General features: G+C 35.3%; 1 protein-coding gene across 1 annotated transcript; it reads left to right on the top strand.

Moving 5' to 3' along the window:
* Positions 1–1,556: 1,556 nt before the first annotated feature.
* On the top strand, positions 1,557–2,492 carry LOC102867249 (olfactory receptor 6C70-like). Its single transcript, XM_006884014.1, has one exon. The coding sequence runs from the start codon at positions 1,557–1,559 to the stop codon at positions 2,490–2,492; it is 936 nt and encodes a 311-aa protein (XP_006884076.1).
* Positions 2,493–14,527: the final 12,035 nt, after the last annotated feature.

The following is a 14,527-nucleotide window of genomic DNA, read 5'->3' as shown; positions in this document are numbered from 1 at the left end:
TTGATTTTTCTTTGTAATTTTTGTTTATACTTTATGATATTCTAGTTTATAGTTGGTTCTTTAATTGGGATTTAAAAAAAATTCTCTTTTTCAAAATTTATTAAAATAATGGGGAAGAGAATATGCCCTTTTATTTCTATTTCAAAATTGTGGCTTTACTATTGTTCTAATTATTTTCTAGGATAAATAGAGGTTTATCTTTGTTTTAATACTTTTTAAACACTAGAGTTATCATTATTACTACCTCAATAGTTATATTAAGTACATAACTAAGTTAACAAAAATTAGAAATCAGTTAAGTCAGCCAAGCTCACATACTAGTAAATTGCTTTGATTTTCATAGAAGTTTAAGACAGACTTGCATATATATCATAAATGATATTACTGATTTTTTTAAACATTTCTTCTGAATCGAGATGATGAAATCAATTAGATGATCACTAATTCAACACTAATCACCCTATACTTCAAGTAATTACTTACTAAGATAATTTATAAAGGCAATTTCCTATGGTAGCCAATTATGATGCTTCAAATTCAGCAAAAGCACCTTAGGAGAAAGGTAAAAACAGAAAGATGGGCAATCACATTCCTCCTCCAGCTACTGAAACTCAACGAAGGAAATCAACTACGTGTTGGTATTTATGTGAAGAGAAGGAATGAATAATATAGATAATGTGAGGGGGGGAAAGTAATTTTTTTTTTTTACCCTTACTTAGCTACATCAGGAACACAGATATAGACTGTATTCTCCTAATAGGGCAGAGATTGTGAAGACATGCAATGCATTTTCTGCATTCTTCCTTTTAATTTGTGGTCTTGGTTACATGTTGCAGAACACATAAGGCATGAATATATTTTCTTTTTACTAAATGTGGCAATATATGCTTAATAGTTTAAAATCTTTTCCAAAATTAAATATTGCTTATTTTGTAATATATTCCTTTTTGATCATTTTTTTCCTTAAAAGTTCACTCAGATATTGGAGTGGAGTAAAAATGGAATTTTCAACTTTATATTATTGTAAAATCGAAGTTTCACGATTTAATTGTAAGCTGTGGGTTTGGGCTGGATTAGTAGCAAAATTCACTATGGACTAAACCCCCAGAGCTCCCTTATTGTAAGTCTTAATTAGAAAGCTGGCAATGTTTCATTTCAATAAAATTATTTACTTAAATATGAATAATTTTATATTTAATCTGAAACTAGATTTAAAATTTACCTTATATGCCACCTAGCCAAATTTCAAATTAAGTACTTTTTATAAACTGGAAGTTTATAAAAGAACAAAAGACAAGCAACAACAGAAACTGTTATGGATTAGGTAGTCAATCTCCAAAATGGAATTATTACAATATATTTAAACATTTTCTTAATAGGTTCTAGTGCACTACTTTGAATTATGTCTTCAACTTCCATTGAGTATTGTATTATATTAAAATATTTCTTAATAAGGATCAGTTTATACATCTTTTCTTTGCTAAAGACAAAGTTAATAACATAACATCTGATTTTTTTTTTTTTTTTTAGAATTTGATTGAAATAATAAAAGTGAAATGAAGAACCTTACAAAGCAGAGGGAATTTATTCTACTGGGACTAACAGATAAATCTCAGTTACAGATTGTCATTTTCTTATTTCTACTTCTCAATTACATTCTAAGCATGACAGGGAATTTAACTATCGTTGCCATCACTCTCCTGGATTCCCATCTCAAAACCCCAATGTATTTCTTCCTTCGCAATTTCTCTTTCTTGGAAATTTCCTTCACTTCAGTTTGCATGCCCAGATTTCTTATCAGCCTTATAATGAACAAAAATACCATTTCTTATAATGGTTGTATGTCTCAGCTATTTTTTTACCTCTTTTTAGGGGTGGCAGAGTTTTTCCTCCTGACTGCTATGTCCTATGACCGCTACATTGCAATCTGCAAACCCTTGCACTATACATCCATCATGAGCAACAGAGTTTGTCACCAGCTTGTACTCAGCTCTTGGGTAACTGCATTCCTGCTCATTTTCCCTCCAATAATTTTGTTTCTTAACCTGGATTTCTGTACCGAAAATATTGACCATTTTATTTGTGATGTCTCTCCTGTCCTGCAGCTTTCTTGTTCAGACACACATTTACTAGAATTGATTGCTTTTTTCTTAGCTCTGATGATAGTAATTGTCACCTTGTTATTAATTATAATTTCTTACTCTCACATAATCAAGACAATTCTAAATTTTCCCTCAGCTCAACAAAAGAAAAAAGCATTTTCCACCTGTGCTTCTCACATAATTGTTGTCTCCATCAGTTATGGTAGCTGTATATTTATGTACATTAAGCCATCAGCAAATGAAAGAATTATGATCAGCAAAGGAGTAGCTCTGCTCAATACTTCAGTTGCCCCTATGTTGAACCCATTCATTTATACGCTGAGGAACCAGCAAGTAAAACAAGCAATCAGGAATGTATTAAAAAAGATATTTTCTGTTTCAGACAAATAAGACTATTTGTTGAAATAATTAAAATGAAACCCTAAAGAATTATTGAGCAAAAAAAAGTATTTTTTAACATTTATACACAATATATAAATCTTTAGGCTGCTTTATCTCAAAAATATTTCTTTTATGAACTTTTTGGTGTTCAGTTGTTGTTAGGTGCCATCAAGTCATAGACAACTCATAGCGACCCTATGAACGAAAGGCCTGAGCGCTGTTTGTACATAGAGTTTCCGGAAGCAAGCCATTTCGGAAGTGGATGCTGCTCCTGTTTCCAGGCTTGTTGGTGTTCAGTAGGAAGGTATTTTTATAGTTGTTGTTAGGTGCCATGAAGCTGAGTATGACTCATAGTGACCCTGTGAACAACAGCTCTGAACTCTGTTCTATCCTGTGCCATTCTCACACTTCCTGATACACTGGAGCTCATTGTGGCAGTCATTGTGTCAATCTATGTGATTGAGAATCTTCCTCTTTTTTGCCATCCCTCCTCCTTCCCAGACATGATGTCCCTTTCCAAGGAATAACCTCTCTTAGCAACATGCCTAAAGTGAGAAAAAGCTTTATTATCTTTGTCTCCAAGGAGCACTCTGTCTTAACTTTCTCCAAGACATATGTGTTTTTTTCTTTTGGTAGTCCATACTCAGTAATATCCAATGTCACAGCACAAAGACACCAATTATTCTTCTGTTATCCTTATTTATTGTCCAGCTCTCAGATGCATAGCAAATGATTAGAAAAACCATGGCCTGATTCAGATGCACGTTAGTTCTCAAACTAACATCATTGTTCCTCAATAATTTGTGGAGTGTTCCTTACTGCCATCTTTCCCAGTACAATATGTCTCCTGATTTCTGAGTGCTGGTACTAAGGGTGTTGATTGTGGATCCAAGTAAGATGAAATCCTTGACAATTTCATCTTTTTTTCAATCTATCATAATGTTGCCTATTGAACTAGTAGTAAGCATTTTTGTTTTCTTGACATTGAGATGCAATCCTTATTGAAGGCTTTATTCTTTGATCTACTTCACCAAATGCTTCAAGTTCTTCTCACTTTCAGTAAGCAAAGTTCTATTATGTGCATTACACAGGTTAATGATATTTGATATGTTATATGGTATGCTTCATAACACAGCAAAATCTCCAGAGTAATAACATAGAGATTTGCTTTGTTAGTGTTTTTCTTGAAATGTCATATCTTAATGAAATAAAAAAAGAATGACTTCCTTTGCAGTGAATCCCATAGTCTTTATGTGTCTGATGATTTTTATGACTTATGTTGATTGGCTTTTAATTTTGTGCAAGTTTATGATATTATATGCTATTGGATATCAATGATCTATGGTGGCCTAGTGGGTAAGGACTTACCTATTACCAATCCAGAGGCTCATGGTTTGAATCCACAAGCTGTTCTTAGGAAGAGAGATAAACAATTTCCTCAACTGAAAATTATATAGCTTCTGAAAAACCATGCGAGGATTAGCTACAAGTTGACTCTGACAGGACAATTGTGAGTTGTTCTTTGTAGTAATTAAACCTCAGTGTTTAAAATCTTTATAAACTTATTTAAAGTTAAAATTGTGATTAATTTCTTCCAAAGGAGAGTTACAAAATTATCTGTATTTTTATCCTAAAATGTCTGTTCTATGACACAAGTTCCATAATTTTATAGCTGCCTTTCTTTTTTTTTTCGATAGACATTATCATTTTTATTATCATTGTTGCATTATATAGCTGCCTTTCTGAATGCACAGTATAGAAATTATGCCTTTGTTGTTGTTGTGTACAGTAGTGTTAGAACTGACCCATAGCTGACCCTCCAGTGGGTTTTTAGAGGCAGTACTTCAGAAGGGAGTTGATTGCCTGTCTTCCTCCCATGGAGCACCTGGTAAATCTAAGCACATTAGTATGTACAATATTTACTATTTGGCTCTGTCAACAGTTACTGTATATTTCTCAATTTAATATTCTTAAAATACTTGCCTGTTAGTCTTTATGTTCAATGGGAAAAGTAAACATCAATGCTGTTATTGTTATTGATGAGTCTGGAATCAACTCATAGCTAACCCTCCAGCAGTTTTTCATAGTGAGTAAATATTGACCATCTTTCTTCCAAAGAACAGCTGATGGATTCCATGACCTGTCTTTGAGACAGGTTCTATAACATTAAGCTACCAGAGCTCATGAAACATGAATGTTACTGTTTTTTATATGTGCCAGCAGAATCAGAACTTGCTCATTGTTACTCCAGATTTTCTGAAATGATAATCACACAGAAGGAGATTGTCTATTTTTCTCCTGAAGAGCAGCTGGTAGATTTTTGTATCTTTGGATTGATAGTGAAACTCCTTATAACTAAGTACCTGGAGGTCCTTCTAAATATCAATTGTTATTGTTATGTTGTTGTTAGGTACTGTCAAGTGAAGTATGACTTAACAGATTTGAACCTTGCTGTACCTTGTGAAATAAAAAGATGAATAATTATGTAAATATTTAGAAATTGTTGTTAGGTGCCATGGTGTAAAATAGGACTGATAGCAAGCCTAAGGACCACAGACCTGAGTACTGCATTGTCCTGGTTCATGCTTATCATCTCAATTCCATTGTTGCGGTTAACATGCTCATTAAGCTCAATGAAAGTCTTCTTCTTTTTAGTTGACCTTCCATTTTTTGGTATTTTTTTAAATTAATTTTAATAGACATTTACAGAGGTTATGGATTTCCATTCATTCATTGCCACACTTTTCTCCCTGCCCACCTCTCCCCACCAGTTCGCTCCCCTCTTCAAAAAGAAAAAGGAAAAAAAATTCCTTCATTAGTGTACAATTCCCCCATCCCTTCCCACCCCACCCGCCACCCCGAGTGCACTTCTCTATGCAACCTTAATTCTGGATTCCTGTGCTAACCATAATACTCAATCATATAGACCCTCCAATTTTTTCAAATATGATTTCCTTTTCCAAGGAATAGCCAGTCCTAGAAGCATGCCCAAAATACTCGAGACCAAGTTTTGCCATCTTTGCCTCCAAGTAACAATATACCTGTACTTTTCCCAAGACATATCTATTTGTTTACATAGAAAAAAAGTTTAGAAAAATCAAAACATGAATATTTTGTTTTGAATAGAATTTTTTATGGGTTTGTGCTAAAGGAAATGCATGAACATCCCTTTGCCATTTAGTTTGTTCTGACTCAGTAAGCACATAGCATAGTTAAACGGCTCCCATAGAATTTCCATGGCTTTGACCTTTATGGAAGCAGAATGTTTGTATCTTACTCAAGATAGAACAATTGTTAAGTTCTAATTGTTAACAGCCTCCAAAGTTTTATCTGTTTTTTTTTTCAGTGTATTTATACATGCTTGCAAGAATTCATATTTAGATATATATCCATATGTGTAGGGAAAAGAGTAAGCAAAAGAAATGTCATTTGAAAAACACTAAATATTTTATTACCTGACAACAATTTCATTGGCAATATAGTCAAAGAACAAATGAAAATAATGCTTGGAAAAAAAAGAAAATATGATAATAAAAGATTTTGTTTGTTTTTAAAAAACAAAACAAAGCTAGAAAATTTAGACAAAGAAGATAATAGAATTTATAATTAATTAGTCAATAAATATGTAGAGATTATCTAAAAAAATCAAAATACTGAAATTGAAAAATATAATAATTGAAATGAAAAATTAACCCGAGAGTCTCAACAGTGGCTGTGTGTTGTCATATTTAAGAATCAGAAAGCCTATAGACAGGTAAAAAATTAGTATATATTCTGAAAAAAACAATGAGAAAATTAATGGATAAGAAGCAATAGACTATCTAGCACAGATGAGAATAGGTGAATCCTAAAGTTCAGTGAATACCACTATCATTCAAATCTATGCACTGATAACTAGAGCCAAAGAGGAGGAAATAGAAGATTTCTACCAAATTTTGTTGTCATAAATTGATTGCATATACAATCAAGATGCATTAATAATAATAGGTGACTGGAATGCAAAAGCTGGGAACAGGGAAGAAGGATCAATAGTTGGGAAACATGGACTTAGTGAGAGAAATGAAGCTGGAGAAAGAATGATAGAATTCTGCACATTCAAAGAATTACTAATTGCAAATCACTTATAAGAAACAAACGTAGGTTATATGCACGGATTTTACCTGATAGTATGCATAGAAATCAAATCTATTACATATGTGAAAAGACTTGCTGGAGATGTTCAATATCATCAGCTGTAAAAACTAGGCCAGGTGCTAATTGTGGAACAAGTTACCAACTACTCATATGTAAGTTCAAAATGAAGGGAAGAAATTAAGGAGTTGAACAGAAGATTCCAGAGGACAGCGCGAGAAGACAAAGCAAAGTATTATAATGAAATGTACAAACAGCTTGAGTCAGAAAATCAAAAGGGCTGAACTCACTCAACATTTCTTAAGCTGAAGGAACTGAAGCCTCGAGTTGCAATAGTTAAGGAAGGCTGACACAGAAAAATTTCATGAAACAACATGAGCAAGAGCCTGTGGTGATGAAGGAAGAAGTTCAAGCTGCTCTGAAAGAATTGGCAAAAAATCAAGGCCCCAGGAATTGACATACCAACTGACATATTGCAACAAAACAGGCACTGCCCTGAATGTACTCACTAAGTTGTGCCAAGAAATCTGGAGGACAACCACCTGGCCAACTGACTGGCAGAGATCTATATTTACTCTCATTCCAAAGAAAAGTAACCTGAGAGAGTGCAGAAATTATCAAATAATATCATTAATATCACATGTAAGTGAGATTATGCTGAAAATTAACCAAAAATGACTGGAGAGCTGCCAGATGACAGAGAACTGCCAGATGTGCTGTTTGGGTTTACAATAGGCCATGGTACTAAGGACATTATAGCTAATGTTACATGGATCTTGGCTGAAAGCACAGAGTGCCAGAGGAATGTCTGTCTGTGTTTCATTGACTATGCCAAGGCTTTTGACTGTGTGGATCACAACAAACTGTGGCTGATTTAGAGAAGAATGAGAATCCCTGAATGAGATGAACTGATTCAGTGACTTGGGAAAAGAGGGTAGGTGTGTCAGAGCTTGACACAGGACAGAGCAGGTTTCAGGACTATTGTACATAGGGTTATCAGGAGTCACATGAAATTTGACCTCACATAACAATAACAACAACAATGGATGTGAATGATTATATAAAACACAATGTGAATGAAGAATTGTGTGAAACACAATATATACAACTTTGTAAGCAAACCAATAAAAAAAAGAAACCAGTCCAAAAAAGGTACAATCAAGATGCATTAATTATCATTGTTGACTAGAAAGCAAAAGTTGGAAACAATAAAGAACAAATTGTCAGAAAATATAAATTGAGTGATAAAAAATGAGGCCAGAAATCAAATAACTGAATTGTGCATGCTCAATTATTTATTCAGCACAAAATTTTTAAAACATACAACAAAACACAAATGACAACATTCTCATGGACCTCACCTTATGTACTGTGTAGGAATCACATGGACTACAACTATGGAAAGAATCCTTGGAGAAACTCAATATCCAAATTGAATCGGGTAGACATTTTCATAACAAAGAGCATAAATTGAAAGGAAAGATAAAGGACAAAAATTTCCATTACACACTGATTTGGTGCTGCTGTACCAAACATACCACAAACTGAAAGCTTTAATAAATAGAATTTTATTTTCCAATTATTTAAGTTACTGTTGTTGTTGTAACATATTTAAGTTGACATTGATACTTAGATACCCTATTCAGAACAGCTCAATACCCTGCGTGATCCCATATCATCCTCAAAATCTTTGCTGTGCTTAAATCTATTATTGCAGTCACTGTCTTGATTCTTCTTGTTGAGAGTCTCCTTCTCCACTTAAAAACTGACATCTCCAAATTTATAGGGTAAGCCCTAAGAGAAGAGTATCTCTCTGTGTTGTCTTGGAGATGCACCTTTAGCTTTTCTGAGTTTTTGCTACTGGTTAAAGGTTACATGACATAATGGATTAAGTGCTAAAATGATAACTAAAAATAGGTTGGAGTTGAAATCCACCACCCACTTTAACTCTGTCCAACTCAAATCTTGTAAATCTTCTCTAAAGATAATCCATGAACTCTAGTGGCTAAGTGGTAAGGAGTAAGCCACCAACCCAAAGGGTCATGATTTGAACCTACCAGCGGCTCTATGGGATAAAATCTCCTCCTATACAATTTAATGCCTCTGAAAATCCGCTACAAGATCAATTATGGCTTGATTCTGCTTGGACATCACATAACAACAACAACATCAACAATAATAACAAAGTTTTACAGCCTTGGAAACCCTATGGAGTACTTCTACTTTGTCAAATGATTGCTATATATTTAAATCAACATCATGTTAACAAGTTTGGTCTCCTGGACAATCTTCATGTAATTTAACAACTCTCTCTTCTCCATCTTTGCTTTCTTCCTCATTTGTATTTTGTTTGTTGTTTTGTGCCAGTGCCATCATGTCAGAACTGACCCATAACTTGCCCTCCACTGGGTTTTCTGAGGCATTAAATGGAAGAGATTGTCCATTCCTGTCCTACAGAGCAGCTGGTTTGATTCAAACCACATGCCTTTGGGATTGCAGCACAGCTTCTTACTATTAAATAGCCACCGGGGTGGGGGGGGGGAAACCCTCACTTGTGTAATTTCAAAAGAGATTGAGGCAAAATAAATACTGCACTAAACCTATCTCATTTACATAGCAAAGACAACACATCCCCAGATGGGATTGTATCCATAGGAATAGAAGTTAGGATTTACAATACATATTTGGAGGATATACTTAAATCGATGACACATAACAATCATAAGAACAACAAAACTAAAATACCTACTGAAGTAATGAAATTGTTTCTTTACTAAAAACAAAACATTTTAATTTCAGCTTTGATAATTCCCTGATGCATGTGTAGTTGTTAAGTTTAGATGTCTTCAAGGCAATTACAACTCATAATAAATCTATGAACATCAAGCCTGAAACTTGTCCTATCTTAAACCAACCTCATAATCTCTATCATGCTCCATCTCATTTTGGAAGTCACTGTGCCAACCATCTCTTTGATGATTTCTCTTTCACTGACCCTCTGATTTTTCCAACATAACATTTTTCCTCTAGGGATTGATTCCAATTTACAATATGCCAAACTAAGTGAGACAGATTTTCACTGTCCTTGTCTCTAAGGAGCATACTTTTTGCACTTTGATCAATATAGATCTGTCTGTTCCTTTGGCAGGCCTTGTTATTATTGTTAAGTGCCATGGAGTGTCAGGCAACTCATAGCGACCTTTTAAACGAAAGACCTGGACAGCTGTATAACTCCCGTCCTTTCTCCAGGTTCAAAGGGTATCCAGAGGCAAGCTATTGTGGATGGATGCCACTCCTGCTTCCAAGCTTGTTTTAATCAGGGAGCTCCACCAAACACTGTCTACCATGGGTAATCATTATCACATTTGACTCATCAGTGGCACAGTGTTCGGCTTCACAGCAACAATGAGTTACCACGAATTGTTATTAGGTGCCATCAAATCGAGTAAAACCCATAGCAACTCTATGAGTCACAGAACTGAACCATATAATATTCTGTGCCAGCCTCCCAATTCCTGAAACAGCAGAGCCCATTGTGGCAGTCATTATATCAATCTACCTGGTTGAGAGTCTTCTTCTCCTTTGCTGACCCTCCACCTTTCCAAGCACGATGTTCCTCTCCAAAGAATAGCTTGTCTTAGCAACATTCTCGTGTTTTATAAGATTTATCATCCTTGAGTCCAAGGAACATTTTGGATGCACTTCCTTCAAGACATATTTGTTTGTTCTTTTGGTAGTTCATTGAACATTCATTACTCTTTTCCAACATCATTACTCAAAGATACCAATTCTTCTTTTGTCATACTTATTCATTGTTCAGCTCTTAGATGCATAGCAAGTGATTAGGAAGATTATGGCCTGGATAAGATAGATGTACCTTAGCCCTCAAACTGACAAAATTGCTCTTCAATAATTTGGTGAGGTTCCTGACTGCAGATTTTCCCAGTGTAATATGTCTCCTGATTTCATCAGTGTTGGTACCAAGGGTGTTGATTGTGGATCCAAGTAAGATGAAATTGTTGATAGTTTCAGACTCCATCTGTCACAATGTTGCCTTTTTGTCCAGTGGTAAGAATTTTATTTTCTTGATGTTGAATTGCAGTACATTCTGAAAGCTATATTACTTGATCTTCTGCAACAAGTTTTTCAAGTCCTTCTCACTTTCAGCAAGCAAGATTGTGTCATTTGCATAATACAGGTTATTGATGAGTCTTCCTCTGATCTTGATGCCACATTCTTCTTCAGAGACTCCAGCTTCTTGAGTTATTTGCTCAGCATAAAATCCATAGTGTATTCAATACTATTCATTAACACCACAAGTCAATGGCATTGATTCTTCAGTCTCTCTCATACATTCCCCAACTTTCAGATGTATAGGAAAAGTTAAAACTACCATGGTTTGAATCATGCACACCTTAAGACTTTAAATCGACTTTATTACTCTGTAGAACTTTTAAGAGATCCTTGACAGCAATTTCCTTCATAATTTGGTGTCTTGGTTGCTGCTACCAGGGTTGTTGATTGTAGATACATGTAAAATGAAATCATTGGTGGCTTCAATCTTTTTTACACTTCATGAAGTTGTCTATTGGCCCAGAGGCGAGGATTTTTCTTTTATTAATGCTGAGATATAACCCATATTGGAGGTTGTTGTCTTTGATCTTCTACGGTAAATGATCCAAGTCTTAGACATTTTCCAAGCAATGTTATGCCAAATATATAGTGTAGATTGTTAATAAGTATTCCTCTAATTCTGAAGCCATATTCTTCTTCATATGGAGTGTAGATTGTTAATAAGTATTCCTCTAATTCTGAAGCCATATTCTTCTTCATATGGTTGTTTTTATGTACTGCCAAGTTGGAACCCACCCATAGCTGAATGTCCAGTGGGATTTCAGAGGCAGTAAATTGCATGAGAGGAGATTGCCCAGCTTTCTCCCGTGGAGTACCTAGTGGATTCAAACTGCACACATTTGGGTTGCTAATGCAACTCCTTACCATAAGGCTGATAGAGCTCCATTAAAAAATAATTAGGTTATTGGAAAAGATTAAACAAATTAATACTAGTCTCTCTGTCAATGACATTGAGTTAGAACCAACCTGTAGCTGGTGCTCCAGTATTTTCAAAGACATTTTACTTGAGAAGAATAGAAATCCCAAAACACCTGATTGTGCTCATGCAAAACATATAGTTGGACCAGATAACAGTCATCAGAACAGAGCAAGGAAACACTGCAGGGTTCAAAATCGGGAAAGTAGTGTGTCAAGGATGCATCCTTTCTCCCTATCTTTTCAATCTATATGTGCAACAGTGTGGCATAAGGATTGGAGGAAGACTCATAAACAACTTGCAGTATGCAGATGACACAACCAACCATTTTGGTTTTTCCTTCTCTGTCTTCATAAAGAACTTTTGATTTCTTCATGGCTGGTATCCTTGATGTTTGGTTGAGCAATACCATTCAATTAGATTGGAAATACAATTCCTTGTCATTAAGCTTCTATCTTGGGTGAAATACAAATTCTCAACAGAAAGTGAGATCTGAGTGAATTAATTTAAAACCTGTTTTTTCTATTGAGAAGTCAGTTTGAGAAGTTTATATTTAAGAAGTTAGGTTCCATCTCCTTCAAGATTGTATACTCTGTATAAAAATTTATAGTTCATCTGTGTGTTATTGTTGTTGTTAGGTGCCATCAAGTCGAGCATGACTCATCCGACCCTGTGAACAGGGGATCTAGAGCCTGTTTTGCCCTGCACCATCCTCACACTCTGTGACACTCAAGAGCCCATTGCAGCAGTCACTGTGTCCAGCCACCTGGTCAAGGTATTCATCTTATTCACCGACCCTCCACCCTTACCAACATCATGTCCCTCTCCAAGGAATAATTCCTCCTAGCAACATGTCCAAAGTATGTGAAGTGACACCTCATTATTCTTGCCACCAAAGAGCTCTCCAGCTGCACCATCTCCAAGACATATCTGTTCATTCTTTTGGCCGTCCGTGGTATTGGTGCTTAAAGGCCTCAAGTCAGTTTCTGTCATCTTTGTTCATTGCTAGGTCTTGGAGGCATAGCTAGTAATCAGAAATACTATGGCCTAAATCACAAGCACTTTAGACCCCAAACTTATATCATTGCTCCTCAATAATTTAGAAAGGTCCCTAACTGCAGGTTTTCCAAGTTCTGTACATCTCCTTATTTCCTAACTGCTGATATCAGAGTGCTAATTGTGGATCCAAGAAAGATGAAGGTGTTGCCAGTTCAACCTTCTCTCCATCCATCGTGACACTGCCTATTTTTCCAGAAGTAAGAATTTTTGGAGTTTTTATATTGAGACACAATCCATACTGAAGGCTGGATTTCTTGATCTTCTGCAACAAGTGCTTCATGTCCTCCTCACTTTCTTTCAGCAAGTAAGGTTGTGTCATCTGCATAACTTAGGTTATTGAGGAGTCTCGCTCCAATTCTGATGCCACATTCCTCTTCATAGACTCCAGCTTCTCGGATAATTTGTTCAGCATATAGATTTAACAGGTATGGAGAGAGAATACCACCCCAATGCACTTCCTTCTCAATTCCAGTTATTCAGTGCTTCCCTGCTCCATTACACAACAGCCTCCTGATCTAGTTATAAGTTCCACATGAGCACAATCAAGTGGGTGGAAAGCCTCTTGTGTAGGCATAAAGGATCTTGGTATTTAAAAGTTGGTTGTCATTGCTTGTATTTGGAAAGAACTTTGTTCTAAGTGGTATAGCACTTGTCAATTTGCTGTACTGAGATTACTTGGGTTGCTCTGACATTGAAAACTTTGTCACTGTGTGTCAAGTTCCAAAAGGGTTTCTTATAGTATATTGATTTTGTTGGAGCTTCCTGATTAAGACAGACAAGGAAGCAAGATGGGCCATCTACTTCCTAACTAAAACACTTTTGAAAACCCTATGAACACTAAAGAAAGAGGATAGTTGATCTGTGTAGAAGATTGTTTTCCTTCTCCACCATTGATTTGTTCCTTCCACTTTTATCTTCATAAAATTAATTTTTAATATAGAAAAGAGAATGAATCATTGTATATTTATTTCATACTTTAAGTTATAAACTAATACTATTTTATGTTATTGCTGAGATTATTCTATCTTTGACAGTTATGACCTTTTCCCAATTGGCTTGTTTCTCCATTTGATATAATCCCATTTCTAAATTGAATTTTTTGAGGACCTCTTTACTTTATGCCCTTAGAAAATGTCCTAGGCATTTCTCAAAGAGGTCCTGGTTCCATCATTGGAAATAATATTAAAAATATCAATGCCAGTTCTGCGTATATTCATTGCTACCATAGAATTTTGGATTTTAGATGTTTCAGCTGACAGAATAAAAGAACATATGTGTGTATTTCACCTGTGTATGCACATATATCTATAAATATATGTTCAGTATCTTTCTTTATCACCTACTCACTGAAAATTCTGTCATAAATTTCTGTGGGTGTAATAAATATATAGTGCTGTGTAGCCACAACTGTGGTATGATAGTTTCTTAAAGATCTTCTGAAATCCTGTAAATATCTCCTATTAATGCCTTCCAGAAACCCTTAGCCGTTGTTGATTAATAAGTATCTTTTCATTGTTTTTGAAGAGGAAAATGGCATCATCAATGGAGGAAAACTCATCAACAACCTACATTATGCAAATGACACACCTTGATTGCTGAAACAGAGGCAGACATGAAGCACTTGCTGCAGAAGGTCAAGGAATGTAGTCTTCAGTATGGATTGAAGCTCAGCAGCAAGAAGGAAAAAAATTCTCACCACTGAGCCAATTGGCAGGACCATGATGGATGGAGAAGAGATTAAGGTTAACAATTACAGCTTGCTCTGCTCCATAACCAACACTCTTGGCACCAGAACTCAGGAAAT

Source organism: Elephantulus edwardii, unplaced genomic scaffold (assembly GCF_000299155.1).
Source record: "Elephantulus edwardii isolate Elephantulus edwardi_28Jun2011 unplaced genomic scaffold, EleEdw1.0 scaffold00030, whole genome shotgun sequence".
Lineage (NCBI taxonomy): Eukaryota > Metazoa > Chordata > Mammalia > Macroscelidea > Macroscelididae > Elephantulus > Elephantulus edwardii.
The sequence above is the reverse complement of the archived record's forward strand: the minus strand, read 5'-3'. Positions and strand labels throughout refer to the sequence as shown.

Coding starts and splice junctions, on each gene's coding strand:
- LOC102867249 (XM_006884014.1), top strand. CDS start 1,557: ATGAAGAACCTTACAAAGCAGAGGGAATTTATTCTACTGGGACTAACA.